Source organism: Monopterus albus, unplaced genomic scaffold, assembly GCF_001952655.1.
Source record: "Monopterus albus unplaced genomic scaffold, M_albus_1.0 scaffold307.1, whole genome shotgun sequence".
NCBI classification, from domain to species: domain Eukaryota; kingdom Metazoa; phylum Chordata; class Actinopteri; order Synbranchiformes; family Synbranchidae; genus Monopterus; species Monopterus albus.
The window spans coordinates 30,670-52,031 of record NW_018128187.1 but is presented as its reverse complement, the minus strand read 5'-3'; the positions used below and the strand labels follow the sequence as shown (position 1 = coordinate 52,031).

At 42.4% G+C, this 21,362-nt stretch overlaps 1 protein-coding gene and 1 long non-coding RNA gene across 3 annotated transcripts; one reads left to right on the top strand and one right to left on the bottom strand.

The window, feature by feature from the left end:
- Window positions 1–3,379: 3,379 nt before the first annotated feature.
- LOC109973828 (uncharacterized) lies at window positions 3,380–4,040 on the bottom strand. Its single transcript, XR_002276881.1, has 2 exons — window positions 3,664–4,040; window positions 3,380–3,461 (listed from the first exon to the last, which is right to left on the bottom strand). It is a non-coding gene; the product is annotated as an uncharacterized LOC109973828 (long non-coding RNA).
- Window positions 4,041–6,609: 2,569 nt separating this feature from the next.
- On the top strand, window positions 6,610–20,081 carry sec63 (SEC63 homolog, protein translocation regulator). 2 transcript variants are annotated; one of them, XM_020623652.1, is made up of 20 exons: window positions 6,610–6,902; window positions 9,644–9,743; window positions 11,146–11,260; window positions 11,491–11,603; window positions 11,751–11,812; window positions 12,246–12,304; window positions 12,516–12,566; window positions 12,668–12,776; window positions 13,073–13,167; window positions 13,331–13,463; window positions 13,904–13,996; window positions 14,622–14,767; window positions 14,849–14,996; window positions 15,263–15,345; window positions 15,525–15,593; window positions 15,726–15,893; window positions 16,007–16,177; window positions 16,304–16,504; window positions 17,930–18,034; window positions 18,505–20,081. In XM_020623652.1, the coding sequence occupies exons 1-20, from the start codon at window positions 6,779–6,781 to the stop codon at window positions 18,640–18,642; spliced, it is 2,283 nt and encodes a 760-aa protein (XP_020479308.1). In that variant the 5' UTR covers window positions 6,610–6,778; the 3' UTR covers window positions 18,643–20,081. The 2 variants fall into 2 exon arrangements, with proteins under 2 accessions (XP_020479308.1, XP_020479309.1); XM_020623653.1 differs by having other exon boundaries at window positions 6,614–6,902; window positions 15,738–15,893.
- The last annotated feature ends 1,281 nt before the right edge of the window (window positions 20,082–21,362 follow it).

Below are 21,362 nucleotides of genomic sequence, written 5' to 3'. Positions count from 1 at the left end.
CAATGCCATCATTATTATTCCAATGTTGGAATTATACACTCCATCAGCTGGAATAAGCAGTTTCTACAGATGAGCTGACTTTGTGCGCTTATTGCCCTTGTTGAAACTGTGTGTGTGGCATGTGTATGAGGGGAAAACACACAAACACAAGCTTTCACACATGCCCATATTCACATTAAAAGGTTAATTTTTCAGACCCACAATAATTATACGAAGGTTATACCCGTGTCAAAATGCAGCTTTCTCAAATGAGGACTGTAATTGCCAAATGTGCAAAAAAGTGTAACGTAAATGCTCAACATACCAAATATTCTTGTGGGAGTGATTGTATGCTTAGATCCTACTGCATTAAATTGAATTGAACCGAAGTTGGACAAAGTTGTTTGTTTCTGTGCTTCCATAGGATTCGTTAATATGTTATATATTCCATAAACTGATGTTAGATGTAAGAAAATGGCCTGACAATGCTTTAACACTGGCAAAGTCATGCAGCAGAATAAAGGTCCACCAGAAACCTCACATATCTCTGTCCACGTTCACCCATCAGTAATGCAGGTTGTGAACAACAGTAGACTGATAATCCTCTCATAGCTATACACTAAATATGAAGCTAGAGCAGGCAGTCAGGTCAGCATAAAGGATGGAAGCCTGCTAGTCTGACTCTGTGCTTGAGGGAACAGACACTCCTTATCATGATACTTGTCACTTGTTTAATCTGTATAAAAATTTCAGGTTATATTTTTACAGCAGTAACCTGGCAACCTCATGGTGATGACAAAACTCCTGTCCTAAGCTACATGACATAGTTTTATATTTACTGTACAGACATTACAATGATAATGATTTTCTCATTTAACTCCCAGAAAGAACGTGAGCGTGCGTATTTCATTTTTAATGTAATGAGCAAGGTAACTCTGAGGTGGTGTGTCCCAAAGTGTGGGCCACAGCCCCCTGGTGGGAGGTGATGATGCTGCAATTGACCACGAGAAGTTATTTACAATAAATAAATACAATATAATGTCTGAAATAAATAAGTAAATAAAAAATATTTACCTTTCAATTTTGAAAGTAAATTTGAAATGACCATAAAAAAATTTCTGATTAAATAAATTTTGTCACAATTGCAAGCACCACAACAGGTGTAAATCTCACAGGAGTTTAGTATATAATCTTTTGTCTAGCATCAATAACATTAACCCAAGAAAATGCAAAGACTGCCATGCTAATTACTGTGATTCAACAAACCTTCTGACTCACTATGGGGTTTGGGTAATAATATGGTCTGTTTTGTGGCACTATCCTCAGGCCAAATGTTACATTTATACCCCTAGTGGTGAGGATTTAAAGGATAGAAAATGCCTGTTTTATCCAGCTTTATTGTCTGGTATGAAACAAGCATTGCAGCCTCGCCGGGTCACCGGCTTGGCCAGTGCCATTTTTTCTTATTTTTCTATTACTCTCAAAAGCAGTCCCTGAATGAACAAAAGTTTGTCTTATTGGTTTATGTTTACACGATCCTTCTGAAGATAACTTCAAAACTCTGTGTTTCAGGTGAATCTTCAGTCTATCTCAAGAACTGACAGTTGTGTTTTTTTCTTCTTCTGATATCTGGTCTGCTTTCCACAGTCTGCATATGGATTTCATAGATGAAAATGTTAGATGAAATTAATTAAATATAGCCTAGCTTTTAGACAGAAAAAAGATTGGGCTCTTTATTGCTGAGACTCTGAAATGCATAGTGTTTTTTCATGTAGTTTAAAGCAACTGTCATAAATACAACTCATATTCCTGGAAATACAGTATATTGACTTAAAAAAATAAGTAACTGTGGTTTGCGGGTTTAAGAACAGTGTGTATGAAACTAATAATAAACCCACTGGGTAAATTACTTTTGGGGTACTGGTGATATTGCTTTAAGGTCTTTAAAGAACAACAAAAACATGTGTATTTACCTCATATCTGAAGAGCACAAACAACAAACACTTCCTCGAGTGCGTCCAGATTGTTCAAGTGTAATAAAGACAGAAAGATGAGAGGATGTGAGTTTGCTGGGCAGCTTTTACTCATTCTATATATCGCTTAATACATCTGTCATTCATTTTCCTTTTCAAATTCCCCTAAACACTTTAGCATTGGGGGCTACTGTGGTTCAGTGGGATTCGTCTGCCAACCGGAGGCTAGGGGGTTTGAATTTCAGTGCTTGCAGTCCATGTGTTGAAGTGTCCTGGGGCAAGACACTGAACCCCCAAGTTGCCCCCAGTGGTTAGAGCCATTGGTGTGAGTTGGCGCCACAGATGGCTGCCTCAGTTCTGTACCGGAAACAAATTCCTTGTGTGTAACATACTTGGCCAAATAAAGGCGATTTTCCTTCCCTTTTAGCTCACTGTTTTGGGTTTTCGTGTGGCCCACGCTGTTTTGATTCAGGGTTCTCATAAAAATGCCTGTCCAGCTGCGGCAGCACAGTTGTCTTCAGCAAAAACAGGTAACTCAACTTTGTTTAGGTTAGGGTGAGCCCTAACTGTTGGCAGTGACAGCACTGGGCCACCAGTCAAAGCTGTCAAATCAAGAGAAATGTACCTCTTTTGATTTCATCAAATAAAAACAAACTTACCAGAAAATGACCACTTGTACACAGGTCAGTGTGATATCTACCAAAAACCGAACAGAAATCACCTCTGGGGAAAAAGAAGTATTTAATTTTCATATACTTGCATATGTTATACAGCAATGACCTTGGTGTCTGACAGAGCCCACATTTAAATTGTGATTCCCACATTCATCCAGCAGATGGCACACTCACTCAAAGCAAAATCTGTTTAGTCTGAAGCTGTTAAGTTTTTTTACTATTAAAATTCAACTGGAATCCAGTTAAGTTCAGGGTCACACCCACCTGTAATGATGACAAGCTCAAGAATCTTATGGGAATATCAGTACATGGGTGTGTAAGGTGAATGCCTTACACTTGTCATCCATTCATGGTCCAAGTGGAAATGCAGGTGGCACGACTTCTGAGCAACTGAACTACAGTACCACGCCTGGGAGTTCTCAACATTTCATTTGATTAGATTAAAAATATTTCATGCACTGTGACAAGAGCCCAAAAAAGTGAGAACAGGCAGGGTACACCCTGAAACCTTAAGGTGGAATACTGACTTTCCAAATGAACAGTAAGAGAAACATGAAAAACACCTTCATTTATTTGACCAGCTATGAAACAGAAAGTGAGACATGGTGGAAAGAAAACCCATTAAACATTAGTGTCTCTGCGGTGTGTACACAATGTGACAGGTCTTGGTAAACACTGAAGGCAGTCTTGGTAAATACACTGTGCAGGTAGTGCAGGATGTAAACTGGTCATCTTGAAGTTCCCCCCTTTTTTACAGTATCAGACTGTAGCATATCCAGGATCCAACAGCTTTACCAATAAGATCAGCATCCACCCAAGACAGAAAGCCTCACATCTGGCGAGTAAAGCATAACACAACAATAAGACACTCTTCACAATGGGCATGATGGCACTATGACTTAGTTAAGTTATATGCGGATTTACTGACCAGTGTGTTAGTTTTATCCCAACCATTTTAATTAGATGTGTTAGTCAGAGGCCTAAATTACAGTAATTTCGCCATGTAGCCTACGCTACATAGACAAATGTCACGTTACCATTCACGACGAATCCAGCTTCTTCTGTATTTCCGACCATTTATCTTGCTGATGTTTTTTCCACATCTTGTTGGCCTGCCACCCCGCCAGAAAACCGACAGAGAAAGAAACCACGACAGCCACTTGTAGCGTCCTTTCCGAGAAACCTGCCATGTTCACGTCTGAGACACACAAGTTTGTGAAAATCTTTCGTCCCTTCCTGCAGGAAGTGGTGGGCGGATCGATGTCAAATATATTTATAGTATCGATACCAACATTGGTATCGGTATCGATCGATACTTGCGTGATGGGATTGATACTTGCATATCACTTTCTCTTTTCTACAGAGTACACAACCCCTGTTACACCATAGTGGTTGTGCAAACACCGCTCCTCTAGCGATGGCCGTCTGACACCGATGCTCCGAAAATCGAAGCAGCATTTTTCTGGGACCACAAAGCTTTGGTGCGGAAAAAGACGGTGACCGATCGCGTGACTATACCAGTCGATACTGCTTCGTAGCGCGAAAAATACAGTTTTCTCAATAAAAATCTTTAAATCTCCGTCCCACTTACATAACCACACCCTGCCCTAAACTTCCAAGTTTTTTCAGCATACCTGAAATGGTTCAATACCGGTTCCTTTCTTCAACTGCACATCACTAAGCACCTCTTACTTTGCAAGGTAAAAGCTGTGCTAGAGAAGGATATGAATCCAAATGTATTCATTAATGACTTATTACTGATCATTATAATACTGATGTGAGTGTCCTTGAGCAAGACACCAAACCCCCAAATTGCTCCTGATGTGTGTGTATGAGGAAAATGTAATCCTCTGTACAAAAGCATTTGTCAAATGAATGTTAGGCAATACATGACTAAATTAATTAGGCTATCAACTATGGTTAAAGACATTTGTTACAGCTTACAAAGCCTCTATAAAGAATGTCTTGTCAGACAATTTTACTTAAAATCTTTCAACAAATGTGAAACAAAAGAAAACCATGTTCCACTTGTGGTTTATAGAGACTGATTTGTCAGTATGCTGAAGACACTTGTATTGAATGAATGAATGGTGAAGACACTTGTTTTCCTGGTTGTAAAACCGATATGTTGCTGTTGATGAAATCTCTCTGCACACGGTAATTGTTTACTGTCAAACAGGATGAAGGTATTGCAGCTCTCCCCCTTTACATAAAAGCCTTCTGGAAATGATGTTACAAAATAAGCCTTGATCAAATAACGCGAGTCGTAATCACATCACGCATTTAAATGGAAATCTTTGCAGCATATTGGTATAAGCATATCAGCATATACCAATCCACAGCCACAGTACTTATCTGAAACATAGTTTAGTTATTAGTTAGTCATCCATTAACATGTAAACAAACATGCACTTGTGTTTGAGGTGTACTGGACTGAAGTTTGTTAATGCCTCAAATCTCATGAGTCTATGGCCACATTTGTGTGAACTCATACAATATTTATGTTTCTATGAGTAAAACAAGCATTTGGAGTAGGAAAGATTTTCCCCAGTGTTACACAAAAATGCATACCCAGCTCTTTCTTGATAGAAAGGAAACATTCACACAAACATTTAAGCAGATTCTGTTGTCTTAGCTGAATATTTGATATACACGATTATGCATTCATATCACTGTGGTTTTTGGTGAAATGTCTCAACAACTAGTTGATGAATTGTCATTCATGTTCCCCTCAGGATGATTTGTGTCTATATACTGCAGAGTTAGGTATTTTTTTCTAAAGGAACCATCACACACAGAAGTCTTTTATTGTTTCGCTGCTCCCCTTATGTTTTACATTATACAAATCTTTTCTCCTCTCTACTAGTTTCTCTTCTTGCTTCCTCTCCTTGTTTTGCAGCTGCCCAATAGCCAGAGGGCACAATCACACAACCAGAAAGCCAATCAGGGAGCTTATTAAACATGACACTCACTGAGCACACTCAATATAAGCAAAGGACATGTGTGATTTACATGCCAATTAGGAAAATCAGATCAATCATAGCAGCCAGCTATCATACTGCTTCTCGCCTCCTCCTTTTGCCTCTTTCGCACATTATCTCCTTTAGTCACTTTCCCTTGGGTCTCCTTTGAAAATACTCCTCAGCTATACGCACGACAACTGCTGCTGCACACAATCACGCACAAAATAAACAAGGAATAGAGAGTTGCTGTGTACACATCCACACACAGCACACTCGAGTAGCAAGCTATTCATCACAATTTAGCCAGCATTAGACACTGAAGGACAATAACACCCTCTCTCAAATACCATCCAAAACACAAACAGCTACACACTTCTCATATGACATGCCTTTCCCCCCATTTGTCAAAACACTCTCACACTTCCCATTAAGCTGTCTGTCAACTATCTTCTTACAATCTAGACTATGCCATTGAAGTGAATTTAAAAACAGTGAATGAAACGGAAAAATGCCTGAGAATTTTTTAAATAAATATAATCCATGTATTATGTAACTAGATTATAAAACATACATTTACACTGGTGCTTTCTTTTTAGACATTTCACACATTTCTCTATTAGCTTTCATTATTGATGTTTTTATGATCAGCCTTATGACACTACAACATGTTTCCTAAGACTCATATGCGAGTATAAATTAAAGTTTTCTTATATTCAATATTAGGAAAAATGTCCTGAAAGGAAGTTTACACAGTGTTTTTATCAGATAAAAGCAAGTGTGCAGTATAAGCGATCCTAATAAAGATTTCTGAGATATTTCTAAACATATACTCTCCCATTAAATAAAATACAAGCTGAACTGTAACTACGGTGTAGAAATGAGATTGGATTTCAGCTGAATGTAGAAGTAGTTAAGGAATGAGAGAATCAACAACCAACCCTCTGAGGAGTTCTTCATTGCCACCTCTTGGGGTCAGTAACGCCCAGGAAAAGCGACGAATCAGCCACTAAAGAAGAATAAATGTCACATTGCGCAGGCGTACACCACGTACACCGATGATCAGACCTGTCTTGGCCATGGTCTTCACTGAGTGCTAGCTGATTACCTAACGGTTGTTAACTCGCACACATTGGGCTAGAAGGAGGAACACAGCGGTGGATAAGAAGGGCGACCCAAGTGCCGCTTCGAAATGGCCGGACAACAGTTCCAGTACGATGACAGCGGCAATACCTTTTTCTATTTCCTTACGTCCTTCGTGGGACTTATTGTGATTCCGGCTACATATTACCTCTGGCCCCGGGATCAGAGTGCTGGTAAGGCCCGCTGTCTGGGTCAGTTCTGATTTAGCTAGCTAACCTCAGCTAGTGCAAGCTGGAGTGTTCAGATAGCATCTAGGCTTATTAACGCTCAGTAGTTCGCTGTATGTTCTGGCTAACTTGCTGCTAGTTGGGGAGGCCTTACAACTTAGCCCAACATTGCAGTAACTTAATGTAAGATAGCAAACGTTACAGAGATTATGTCTCGTTCACTGTTCGGAGCTTAGCAGAGCCTTGAACAAGTCAGAGTGTGTAACCTAGATACTTCTCCAGTTTTAGTAATTAATCTACCATCCCACTGTCTATATATATGTCGCCAGGATTGCCAGCTTCCGTTGCTAAACGTGCAGCTAAGTGTTTTGCTAGTTAGGCTGAAGTTTCAACATCGGAAGCTAGTGCCAATCATGCAGGTTGTCAAGTTTGCCTTCGTGCTTTTATTGACCTGATCTTCATCTGCCCTTTATCTTGGTACGGCTATCTGTTTGTCAGCAACATATTAAAGTGAAAATGGCTTATGTAACATATTGTAGTGTTGGGGGCGGAGAGACACTTGTCGGGGTCCCCCCGAATGCCTTAGAAGGCAAGCACCTCGCGGGATTCCCGGTAATGCCCCTCTGGGCGGTATGTATTTAGTTCGGAGATGGGGATTGTTCGGTCATCTGTTGGTGCGGTTGCCTGTGTTTGTCTCTTTGAGTGACAAAAAAGAAAAAGACAGCGTATGTCTCTGGCTCCATCCTTAAGCTAGCCTACATTACACTGGTGTCATAAGTGGAATGGAGATAGAGCCGCAGGAGCCAGCAGAAGCCCCTGCAGCTCCCATGGAGTTGCCTACCACTCCGCTCTCAGCAGGAGCCCGTCAAAATGAGACCGCTGATGGACCCAGTGTTCTCAGCCAGGCAAGCTGGAGGAACCTCACCCAGTCATCACCACTTCGTGTGGACCCAGCACCAGCTGACCAGACGGCTGTTCTAGAACTGTGGGCAGGTCAGGCCGAGCTAGGGGCAGCGGGACCAACCCCTACCTCGATGACGACCCAACCATAAGGCTGCATGGATAATGCCGCTCCACAGTGTGCCCTCTTCTCCCTGTCCCCTGGGGTGAAGTCCTGGAACTCGTGGTGGAGTGGAAGATCACTGCATGTGCACTGAGGAGAGGCTCTGTGCCCCGGGTCTGCTGTACAGTGTGGCTAACCAGAAACTAGCGAGGAGGAGGCAGCCTGCCAAGTTGCTGCCATGCCACCACTACCACGAGGAGGCAGGAGAGCAGCTGAACAACACCACCACAGGAGTCCTACTGCTGTGGGGAGCCTGGCCACACCGCATACCATTGTCTAGTACCACTGGACCGCTCATCTACCCGTGACCTGTCACAACTGTGGGTTAGACACACAGACTATACCTGAACTCTGAACTTGATGGCACACAGTGCCGCACCTTGGTGGACATGGGGTCCACCATCTCTCTGATATGTCCAGCGACATTGCCGGGGACAAGAGGGTAGCTACCCAGCTCTGCATCACCACAGTGACTGGCAAGGGTGCACAGATGAAAGGAGATAGGATGCGCAAAGTGACTGTTGCTGGCTCCACCGTGGAGCACCATTTCCGTCTGGCTAACATTCAACATCCATGCATCATCAGCCTTGACCTGCAGGCTTACTAGGGGGCCATGGTGGATGTGTCTGGGGCTGCGCTCTGCCTGGGTGTGGATACCTTGGCTCTCCGCACTGCTGCTAGGGAAGGGCTGTGCTGAACCATGGTGCTGGCCATTTATCTACATCGCTACAGCCAGCCAGGGACTTGTCCAGGCCTACACCGCTTTCCCAGGTGGTGCACACAGAGAAAAGGCAACCTGGCGAGGGCTCACACAAGAGGAGCTATGGAAGGAAGAAGTGCTGGTGCGCCAAGGACTGGAGCACTGCCATACGACAGGCAGCAGCCCGGCAGGCCATTTCCCCTGAGGTTACTTGTGCAGCTTGGAGGGGGCTGACCTGGTATTTGCATGCTCCCCTGCTGCAGTACCAGGTGATGGACGTGGGGTCTCACCAGACTCGGGATGTCTGCAGCCCGGGAGAGAACAGCACCAGTGCAGGCCGCCCCCAACACTAAAGAGACTTTGCTATGACTGTGGTTAATGAGGACAGTTAACCAGCGAGGTGGGGGCTGTGTAGCATTGGGGCAGAGAGACACCTGGCGGGGTCCCCCATAATGCCTTAGGATGGAAGCACCTGGCGGGTATTCCCCATAATGCCCCTCTGGGGTGGGATATATTTAGTTCGGTATTCTGGCTGTTGATGTGTGTGTGTGTGTGTGTGTGTGTGTGTGTGAAAATAAAAGAGAAAAGGGTAACTTCTGTCTTTAGCTCCTTCCTTAAGATAGCTTATGTTACATTATGCTAAAAACCTTTACTCCGCTGGTTTACTGGGAAAAGCTAAATGACAGGTTGACATACAGTGTCTAGCTTAAGATCTTGGCATTTTCTTGATCTTCTGTTGTGTAGGTTGCATTACAGTTTAGTAATTCACACTCATTTCAAGCTGAGTGAAGTAAACCTACTGTTTGCCTCTCCCTGCTTGGCCAGCATATAGTCCACCAGAGAAATATCACTCTCTCTCTATTCAGATACTTAACTTCAAGCACCAGTGTTCCTACCCAAGTCACTGTGGAATTATCACTGCTGGCTGTGACTTGTTTGATGTTACCTATGTCAGTATTCTCTTCATGTCCATCCTCTTTCCAGAACAACTGCGTCTGAAGAGCCTGAGGAGGGTACATGGCAGGTGTCTGTGGTACCGGCTCAGGCTGATGAAGTCCCAGCAGAGTATCATCCCAACACTAAAGTGAGTTCAGTCAATTGGATTTGGGTTTGTAGTTTTCATTGTTAAAATAAACAAGATGTACATGCATTCAGGTAGGGCGCGTGTTTGTTGACACACAGCCGGGATGTGATAGGATAACCTCATAAGCATCCTTTTTAATGAAATTAGTTTTATAGCTCCAGGTAACACCTATGAAAACATGCTTCTAACTAAAAGTTATCTTGAGGTAGACTTATTTACTGTTTGTAGTTCATGTCACATGTCACACCTAATCCGACTTCAGCTGGATTACGTGCATAGAAATGTCTTTGTGATAGCTTGTTTGGCAGTATGTCAACATACTTGCTCCTTTATCCTTTGTTACTAAATGTCACATGTTCTTTGCTATTTGCGTGTGACTTGCCTGAGCTCTTTGCGCTGAGAAAGCTGTGTCATCTTCTCATCACATCACTGGACATGTTCCTGATTGCTTACTGCTTCACTCTATGTTCCCAGCTGGACAGAAATGTCACTGTGGTGTGAAGATGAGGCATAGACACACTTGAGCTTGTGTAAATGAATGTGTGGAAGTGCTGGTTTGGGGGAATTTTTTTGGTTTATATTGTCATGTGTGCCTCTTTGGGGTAAACACTATGTTGGACAGTTTAACACTTCTCTCAACATGACCCTGTTTTCTCGTAGTGTGTATGTGTGTGTGTGTGTGTGTGTGTGTGTGTGGCTGTTCAAGTACTGTTCACCACACCACTCTGCCTGTCCTCTCATTTGCCTCCTTGTCACATAGTTGCTGTCAGAGTATCTCCTCTCAGTTCTGTCTGCTTTTTCAGCTTTTTGTCTTCATACTTCCACTCTCTACTCCTGATTTGTTGCAAATACCTCCATTGTTTTTTTTCTTATTTTACATATGTGACTGAAGCATTGTGGAAGCCTCCGACACTCAGTCAGTGGCATTAGTATATGTTCCCTCTTAGCAATTTTATCATAATGATGGTGTTTATTGTGGGAAGCCATCATGTATATTTCTGGTTGAGTTACTCGGACAACTCTAAGACTAGTGAGCGGTTGTCATGGCAACAGATGTTGCAGAGCAGGCCATAGGGTTTTGCCATTGTCATGGAAACAAGTTCAACTTCCATGCATAAATATCAAGCAACAACAATGTCAGAGCCTGTGTCCTGCTCTCTGTTTGTTTGCAGCAGAGCAAGATGAGCCTAATTTACTTGTTCAAATTTACAGCCTCATGTTTGTAGCTTTTAAAATGCTGAAAGCTAGTTTGCATTGCAACTCCAAACAATTATGATGATTGCAAACCACAGTGTCCGAGTGTCTTGTAAAAATGAGACAGGCCTGATATTGTCTCCAGAGAACAAAGATGTTTTGTGTGTAACCTTTTCTCTTTTCCCTGCTTGTGTGTTGCCATTTTCAGGAAAGCAGGCTTGTTATTTGGGTGGGCTGTGTTCCTGCTGCTAGCCTACAAAGTGTCCAAGCTGGATAGAGAGTACCAGGAGTATAATCCATATGAAGTCCTCAACTTGGACCCGGTAAATGCACAAAAGGCATCAACCTCTGTATTCTGCAGAGCAATTGAAGCCCCCCACAGTTCATGAAGTTTTATCTTGTCCATTCAAGATAATAGAGCCATATCTTCAGATAGAAATATTTTCTCTCTGGGTTGTTTGGGACTACAAAAAAAATTGTACCTGACTGTATATGTTATTTACACTACATGTGGTTTGGTTTAGAGATGCTGTAATTATATTTCTGTTTCCAGGGTGCATCTCTGTCAGAAATCAAGAAGCAATACCGTGTACTGTCGCTCATATACCACCCTGACAAAGGTGGTGATGAGGCCACATTTATGAGAATTGCCAAAGCCTATGCTGCGTAAGTGTCATTCAGGTGTTGACTCGAATCTAGACCACAACACTGCATCTGTAATCAACAATGAAAGTAATCACCTGTATCAGCCCAGTATTTAGTTTTCACTGATTAATTTACTTTTGTCTCTGTCTCGACCCCCACCCCCCACAGTCTGACCAATGACCAGTCACGACAAAACTGGGAAATGTACGGCAACCCAGATGGTCCAGGAGGCAAGTTAAGCTACTCCCAGTTCCACACTTGGCTTTTGCATTAATGTGTTCAGTAGTGGAAGATGAATTGAAACCTGACATTCCAGTGAAAGTTGACCATGAAAAAGTGTCTCTCACTTTCACACACTTCTACTGTCTGCGTCCAAGATCACAATCACTGGTGCCCGGTAGCTGAGGAAAAAAGTCATACAGTTTACATTATGATGATTATATAAGTCATTTTACACAGTTTTAAAGATGCTTTTCTTATAATTAACATGAATCAGGGAGAAAAGATCTTACTGGATCCAGTGGTGTAATGTGGCAGTGTAATTCTGATTTTGTGTATGATGCCAAATTGCCAAACAGCCCAGTGCTACAGCAGGGGCCTTCAGTATGTAAACGGGGGATTTTTTCCATTTTACCACATTGCCTCTTATGTTTCCCTTTCTAGCAACCAGCTTTGGTATTGCCCTGCCTGCCTGGATTGTTGACCAGAAGAACTCAGTGCTGGTACATATTCACTGACTATGTCAGTTTATACTTCATCCAAGTAGATCTCATCAGCTCATCTACTTTGAAGTGCTTGAAATGAATTTGACTGCCATTGAGATGTATTGTGATCAGTAACCTGATGAAATGTTATCCCCTGTCACTAATACACTAGGTTTAAATGTACGCCTAGTTTTGTTGGCCTGAAACAGACAGTTGTTTTCCTATGTAGGTGCTGTTGGTATATGGACTAGCCTTTATGGTCATCCTTCCTGTTGTTGTGGTAAGACCTGATCCATAATTAAGAACCAGGTTCTGTGTTGCCCACGATTTTTTTTTTTTTTTTTTACACCCAGTATATATTTATTTTTTTGTCTTTCGTAGGGCACGTGGTGGTACCGCTCAATCCGCTACAGCGGAGACCAAATCCTCATCAACACTATTCAGCTTTTCATGCATTTCATGTACAAGACGCCTAACATGAACATGAAGCGTGAGTTTTTTTCCTTCACATTGCTCTGCATTTCAAATTGTACATCAGGATTTTGACCAGATATACCCACAAATAAGCTGTACCAAGCAGCTCAAAATGCAGTGTATGCTCATGTGGTTTTGAGATGAGGAGCAGTGGATTCAGTTGACATCACTGTGACTGTTTTCAAGGAACTCGACTTCAGATATGATACTATTGTCTTAGTGTTAATTGATTAATTCTACTTAATGCACAACATAATTATGAGTCTTTGTTTTTTTTTACCAATTTTGAATTGAACTTCAACCGACCTCCAGGGTTGGTCATGGTGTTGACAGCAGCATTCGAGTTTGACCCTCGCAGTAATAAAGAAGCCACAATACGACCGACCGACAACATTGAAGTGCCACAGGTATTAACAGACATTGACGCAATGTGTTTGAGTGGAGAAGAAATTTTGTATGTGTGTGTGTGTGTGAGAAAGAGAGAAATTGTCCAGAATTCAAAGGGAACCACTCTAAAGGGCAGATTAACCTCAAGTGTGCGTTATAATCAGCCTCTCCTGTCTCCTGCAGCTGATCCGTGAGTTGGGAAATATCAATGTGAAGAAGAAGGAGCCTCCGTTTTGCTATCCTTACAGTTTAAAGGCCAGAGTCTTAGTGCTTGCTCACCTGGCACGCATGGACATATCAGAGGAGTTGGAGGAAGGTAGGATACTAAAATGTGCACAAACAAATGAAAATGTGGTGCAAATGATTCTTTACCAGCTAGTCACTTATTACACTTTCTGCAAAGTGGCTGTAAGAAAGATGTTACATAATGTTTCTTGGAAGCAATAGTTGACCCCAGAATCCAAATATTGTCATTGGTTTCACAGCAGTTTAAACAAAACACAGCAAATACAAACCACACACACTTCAAAAACAGCTGTGTGCTTGGCTTGTAAAATGGTCATTAATTAAAATAAAAACTTGTCATCATCATTATGAAATCATGTTTAATAATCATGGCAGAGTGGCATCAAATCTTCTAATTCCTCAGTCGTTACAAATCCAAGTTGTGGACAGATGGGACTTTTGGCCTCCCCATTTGGTCAATAACACATTATTCACAGCATGGTATATGTTGCTGTTTCTTTCTGTTCGCAGATCAGAGGTTTGTGGTGAGGAAGAGTCCGGCTCTCCTCCAGGAGATGATTAACGTGGGCTGCCAGCTCACCATGATGGCCAACAGCAGAGGAGGTACGCATACATGCAGTATACAGTAACGTGTGAACAATTTTCTCTGTTTTGGCCTGAGTTCTGTCTAATACAACACGGCTCCATGTGGCAAAGACTTGTCTAAAAAGGTAAGCTAAGACTGCGAGACTTGGCTGTCCAGGAAAGGCGACGCCATGCAGTTACACAACCTAGCATTGTGAAACGGACAAGTAAATGCTTCTGACTTGGCACCAGGATTATCTGTAGAGATTGGTGTTTCAGTGACTGCTCAGACGGTGTGAAGGGCATCTCACAAAATCGGCCTCTGCAGACGGCGTCCAAAAAGAACAGCAAAATTGGCCGGCTAGTGGCAACTGTGAAACGTGGAAGTGGGAGAGTGCTGCTATGAGTGCAAAAGGTGTAGGGGAGAGGATATTTATATATGGCACTATGGCAGCAAGTTTGTGTATCCAAATACCGGCTATGCACGCCCCTGACTTGATTCCAATAGAACGCCTTTGAAGGTAGAACAGCAAAGAGTAGCCGATCAGAATCATCTGGGAAGAATGTTGGAAGGCTTTCACACTGTGACTGTTGATGTAAAATAAATAAAAATCAGTACTTGACCTTGGTGGTGTTGAACAGTTAGAATCGTACCTCTGTCCAGGTTTTCCTGCTCCTCGACTGGTGACCATAGAGAACTGTATGAAGCTGACCCAGATGACAGTGCAGGGTCTACAGGAATCAAAGTCACCACTGCTGCAGCTGCCCCACTTTGAGGAGGAGCACCTCCGCTACTGCATCTCCAAGAAGGTAACCGCAGAGTTTCTGTGCATATGTGTGCACGTATGTTGTAAATAAGCACTGTAGAGTAATTTTTCCTCTCCTCTCTAGTACAAGGTTCGGAGCCTGCAGGACCTGGTGAGCCTCAAGGACTCGGACAGACGCAGCATGTTGCGTTTCTTGGGGGAGGAAAAGTATGATGAGGTCATGGCTGTGCTGGGCAGCTTCCCTCACATCGACATGGATACCAAACTACAGGGTTAGTCCTGAAGAAGTTGTATATTATAGGAATGGGCATTTCAAGCATAGTCGCACGATTAGATTTCTTTTTAGATATTTAATGACTGTTCAAATATTTGAAAATCATTGCCCATTCCTAATGTATTGTAGCCTTAACATTTGTAAATTAGGTTTAAAATAATTTCTCTAAGAGAACTATGGAGCTGTGTAGATTCTGAAATGGTCTAGTTTAAAATTAGAGATGTTTAGACATTTAAATCCTTTTCTCTCCGTGTGTCACTGCAGTGCTTGATGATGAAGACAGCAATAACATCACAGCAGGCTCCATTGTCACAGTAACTGTCACCTTAACCAGGAAACGGATGGCGGTAAGGAATGACTGCATTAAGCAATGACAACATGACAAAAACTAAAAAGCAACTTCTGCGAGTCAGATTGATTTATTTCATCTGCCATGGACTTCCACTTCCATGGGTGACCACTAGAGGGGACTGTTGACTGTATGTATGTTTGGAAAGCCTCAATTAACTGTGCACGTTGTTTGTAGGATGTGTTTGAAAAGGAGCAGGAGTCAATGCCATGTCCAGGAGAGGAGGCTGCCACTACAGAAGAAGCAGTAAGAATAATACACTCTATAGACAGCACTTGTCCACTAACACCACACCACAGTTTGGGTCCGATTTAACATTGATTAGAGTTTAATGGTTCAAGAAATCTTGTAGTGTTCACTTTAATGTTTTGTGTCTGGGTGCATATAAAGCAAGGAGATTCGAGTAAAGCCAAAACCAAAGTGTGGCAGAATAAGAGTAAAGGGGCTAAGAAGACAGCCAAGTCCAAGAAGAAGAAATTAACCAAGAAGAAGGCCGCTCCTGCTCCTGCCAAAACCAAGCAGGCCAACGGCAACGTGGCAGGAAATGTATGTTGCCAGTCACAGTTGAATTACAACTGCTGATGGTTTTTTATACAGATTTAACTGTATCAATTGTCAGTGTCTACATCATAACTTCATTATCAATGTTGGTGTCGCAGGAAGTCTTAGCAGCAACATCGATAGTAAAGGAAGAAGAGGACGACGCCTCGGACAAAGGCAGCGAGTCAGACGAGGGGGAGGCCAACAAGGACTCTCCCAGTGAGAGAGACGAAGACAGCGACAAACAGAGCGACACTGAGGTGGATGAGATGGCTGGTGATGACGAGGAGGTTAGAGAACTTTAGTAATATGATGTAAATATAACAGAATATCATGTTGAGTGGCCATGATACTCACTCACATGAACATAAAGGAAACACTGCCTGAATCCTCCACTCTCCATGCCTCCCCTTCAGGAGTGGGAGGCTTTGCAGCAGAGCATCCAGCGGCGAGAACGGGCCCTGTTAGAGACCAAGTCAAAGGTGACACACCCTGTCTACAGCCTCTACTTCCCTGAGGAGAAGCAGGAGTGGTGGTGGCTCTACATCGCTGACCGCCGAGATCAGACCCTTGTCTCTATGCCCTACCACGTCTGCACACTAAGAGACACAGAAGAGGTGCGTGTGTGTTAGTATTCTCCTGGGCAGATGGCTGTTAAAAACAGTAACACATAGGAGCGTGTGCCCGCGTTGTACGACTCTCAGTATGACAATTTCACTATAGAAATTGTTATAAAAATGAGAAAATTCATTGTTTTCTGAGAGCCCAAGGCCCCATTGTAAACTTAATAGGTGTCTAACAGACCAAAACCAAAATATGTAAAATTTACAATGAAAATCCCAACATCTGAGAAGCAGGAACCAGATGTTGGTTAATTCACTAAAGGCATGAATCAAAATTGTCTTAACTGTTGCTCCAGCATTTATTCTGTTTTTACATTGTAATGTGCAGTATTATGGAGTCGTGTGTGTGTGTGTGTGTGTGTGTGTGTGATGTTAAATACTTTGATGATGTACAGGGACTTAGGCTATAATCCTCCTGGATTAGAAAGGGCTTAATAAATTAAGGTGGGTGTGTTCACATTTACGGTGCACTGTAGCACCTCACACATCCTGTTGCTAGGCAACCTTATGAACTTGTCATTATTTCCTCAGAGGAGTGTGTGTGTGCGTGTGTGTTTGCACAATTTGCACCTCTGCTCCCAGTGTCCTCCAGCAGCAATAAGGCTTGACAGCAAGGTAAAAGCTTTTAATGAGGTTTGTGTAAGTCTGCATGACCATCTGTTCCCGCTCTGAAGAAATGTAACAGCAAGAGGTGACCCGCCCATGCATAACCGTTCACTCTCTAGCTATCAATTAGCCTTTCACTTCAACAATTCCTTTGGATGTTTATGTATTGGTCCTTCTTCTATGCTGTGTGTTTGACGGCTGTGGTTTTGGGCAAAGGGGCTGTTTTCATCAACGAGGCGGGGCAGTCAATTGCCGGGGTATCCACAGCTCATTCTCAGCTCACACTGAAAAATAATTAGCCTCCATGTGCTGATAATTAGATATTTGCCATATGTAATTGCATGACATAGTAATCATAGCCTAGGGTAATGCTGGTCTAATATTTACAGTTGGACCCTATCATCATGTGGCGGTTAATTTGTGATTACCTACCACACTGTGTCCCTCTGAAGCTGGATGATTGTGTGTCATCAGTAACAGCGGATTCTCTTTTAAGTTTTGTGATATTCAACTGTGTTTGTCCTTTACCGGTTTGCCTCCTCCTGGTGCTTTTATTAGCGTTTGTTTCTTGAAAAAAAGAAGGCAGTCCTTGTTAAATGCTGTTGACAGCCATCTTGTTTCTTTGCGTGGTGGCAGTTTTATTTTGACAACAACAATAACAGTTGCATTGCCACATGTTTGCTGTAATAGTATGCTTAATGCATCAAATATTAACGTCCTCAGTCCTGTGTCACTGCACTTTGATCCATTTGAATAGATTTAACAGGTGTGTGTGTGTGTGTGTGTGTGTGTGTGTGTGTGTGCGTTCCTCAGGTGGAGCTGAAATTTCCAGCCCCCTCCAAAATGGGCAACTACCAATATTCTGTCATCCTCCGTTCTGATTCCTACCTGGGGCTGGACCAGATCAAACCCCTAAAGGTGACAAGAAAGCTATTTGTGTGTGTGATTTTGTGGGGAAGGCCTTCCACCGGTTAGAGTAGTTAGCTGAGCCATTTCTTTTAACCAAATCAGTTTAATTTATCCTGGATATAATTCTTTTCCTGCCAAAATGGTCCAGACAAGAGACCCACCAGTCACAGCCAAACAGTAGTATTAATTTGCACCAAGGTTTTGGGAATAGAAGCATCTATTAAAAGCCAAAGGAGAACATGTTTTTTTTTTCTAACCCCTGCCAGACATTTAGGTAGAAAATGCTTTTTATAACCTTCATTAGGTAGCATGCAGGGCTACTTTACAGACCTTAGAGAAGTACCAGGTTGTCACAGAGGGGGATAGCATTAAAACGAATTACCTTTACTTTCTACGGGTCTAGAATTGAAGCGTTGACACACCGCTGTAAAACACACCAGTTCCATGTGCTCTAAAGGTATGATTTTTACATTTCCTAGCTGGAGGTCCACAAAGCCAAGGCCATGCTGGACAACCACCCGCAGTGGGACATCCCTGATACGGAGGAGGAGGACGAAGAGCAGGAGGACAGCGACGGTATAGAGGAGAGCGAAGACGATGACGAGGACAACGACTGAACGTTGATAACACGCCCTCATATGCTCACCCCTGCGCTCCCTCACCTCCAAACAGACTCACTCACTCCTGAACACAGAGCAGCGAATGAAGTGCAGCAACGTCTGCCCGCCATGCACAGAATCACCAGGGCTGTGACCCCATCCCATTCCATTTCTCCTTTTCTACAGAGACCTGTTCACTTTTGTTGCTGGCGGAAGGGAAATCTGTGAATACTTAACCCAGGCGTGTGCGTAAATGTGCGTGTATATGAGTGCGTGTGTGTCATGTTGTGCGTTTGTAACCTAGTATGCGTTTGTGCAGGTATGAAAGATGGGCACTTTGTGGACTGGAGGACCTGTTATCTGGGCTCTTTTCTTCGGGGGGAGATGGGATGCATAACAGCTAATTCTGTTTGCAAAATTAACAAGAACACATGAACACCAAGTGGAGATCACAACATCACTCGTAATTTTTAAAGTCATCCAGCCTTGATGTTTTCCACACCAATGATATTTTCGATTGTGCATTTAAACTGCAGAAGTGTGAGCTTTAGCCCTATCCGTGGGGGATCCCAACCCAGGCGACCAGTGGGCCGTTTGCTCCTTTTCAGCACACGAGTCTCACCATTATCATTGTTTTTCCTGCTGTCACACCAGTCTGTCACTTGTATGTACTTTTACTCACTGTATGCTGGAGACAGGAGTCTGATACTGATCTCCAGCCAGTTGTTAATTATGCCTGTTCCGCATAATCCACATCAAACTCTGTTTTTCTGAGACTTCTGTTGATTGGAAACGGGTGGATCTTGAAATGAATGACCTGAAGTCTAATGAGGGAAAAATGACAAAACTTGCAGTGTTAAAATTTGTTTCTTCTTCATATACTACATAACGTTGTGAGTTTTCAGGCTTTGTAAGGGGCTCAGATACTGACATATATAGGTACATATATACATACTCATGGTTTCTCAGAAAAGTGACTTTCTTTCTCGCTTTTTTTAAAACGATTGTAGCACATTCCAGTGTATACTAATTGTCCAAAAAAGGCCTTATGAATACAACTGAAATACCACAACATACAAATCTTTGGGTGCTATGCACCGGTGGTTCATGGAGGACAGGAAAAAAATTTTGTTTGTTTTTAAAAACCTCATTTTTCCTTTGTTTCATTTTAGAATTAGTCTAGTAATCTTTTGGAAAACATATCACTGGTCTTGCCATGACAGTCTCTAATAAGAGGTTTTTGTTTGCTGAAAAGGGTTAGCGTGTGTGTGTGTGTGCGTGTGCGTGTGTGTTAGATAGGCCCTGTCTTGAAGGGACAGCAGTGTGAGGTCCCCTCGTGCACGAACCGCTGAAAAGTTTCTCAAACAAAAACCATGTGAAATCAACTTGTAGTGTAAGACTGAGCATATTCTCTCTGGTACCTTTTCTCTCGAGTCATTAAAACAGTACAAGCTTAATTTTGTAATTACTGCCATTTCAGGTGGATGGGTTTTGTTTTTGTTTGGTTTTTTTTTTCGTGGCCCACCAAATCTGGAAGATTCTGGTAATTCTTTTCTATCCGAGGAATACAAAGCAGGTCTAGCTAACTAAAAGAACCATCTTTCATTTAGTTTTTGTCTCAGTTAAGCTGTAGTTATAACAAATGTTATGTCTTGTTTTGTTCCATTATAGCTTGTTTGTTTTTTTTCATCTCTTAGACTCACGAGTTTGGACGGGGGGAGGGAGAGTCAGAGCTTCCTTGTGCGGCTCTGTGGGCTCACACTATGTCGACAGTTCGGTTTTTAAAACAAATGATTAATCATTCACCGTAAATATCCACACAATAGTTTATGGTATATATTCTAGTGTGTCATGTTAGTGTAGGGGAGAGAAGGTTTGGATATCTGTAGGTACACTCTCCCAACACCACACACACTCACTGACACGTGCGCTCTACCCTCTGTAATTGTGTCGAAAGCAGGTTTATGCTAACAGGTAATGTACCCTGACTATTTATCGCTCTGCAATAGAATGTAGCATCAGTGATTTGCGCTGTGTGGAAGAACTGCAGTGAGATTAAATACGACATCTCTCCCACGACAGACCTTGTCTTTAGGCGACTGGTCGGCTAGCCGCCTCGGTTTGGACAAATTATCCAGTGACTATCTGCCACTTTTGTTTACAAAGGAACTGTCATTGTAAATGGAAAAAAATATATATATTATTTGTATTTAAAATCATTTCAAATAAAAACTTTTAAATTAGATGGTTTCATTTTTCTCCATGTGCTGTTCGAGACATTATATTACTGCAGGGTTGTGCAGCTGATGTGCATGTCGGTTGTATTTTGTTGTTTTTAATGCTAGTTTCTTAAAGAAGTTGCACCACTGAGGAATATAGCAGTAAGCAGTGGTTGCACACCAATTTCCTATTCATTTGAACCTCTGACTGCATCTGAATATGTGTGGGAATTCCCTGCCAGTAAGTTTAGCAGATTTGGGGCCAGTTTCTCAAGGTACCTCATGACATGGGAGGGAGTCTCTACCTTTCCAAGATATTTGTAATTTTAAAAGGGAAATTTCTGTCAGTAATAAAGAGACAAATTGAGGTCAAATAAGCTAACAAAAATAAATATCAGTGGGACTATAGAACATCGAATTTCGTCGGTTTATCAGTTTGCCTCCAACACGCACTGTATGTCTTTCAAGGAGTGTTCAAGTGCCATCAGAAGAGCTGAGCCTCTCCAGTTTGAGTGCTCT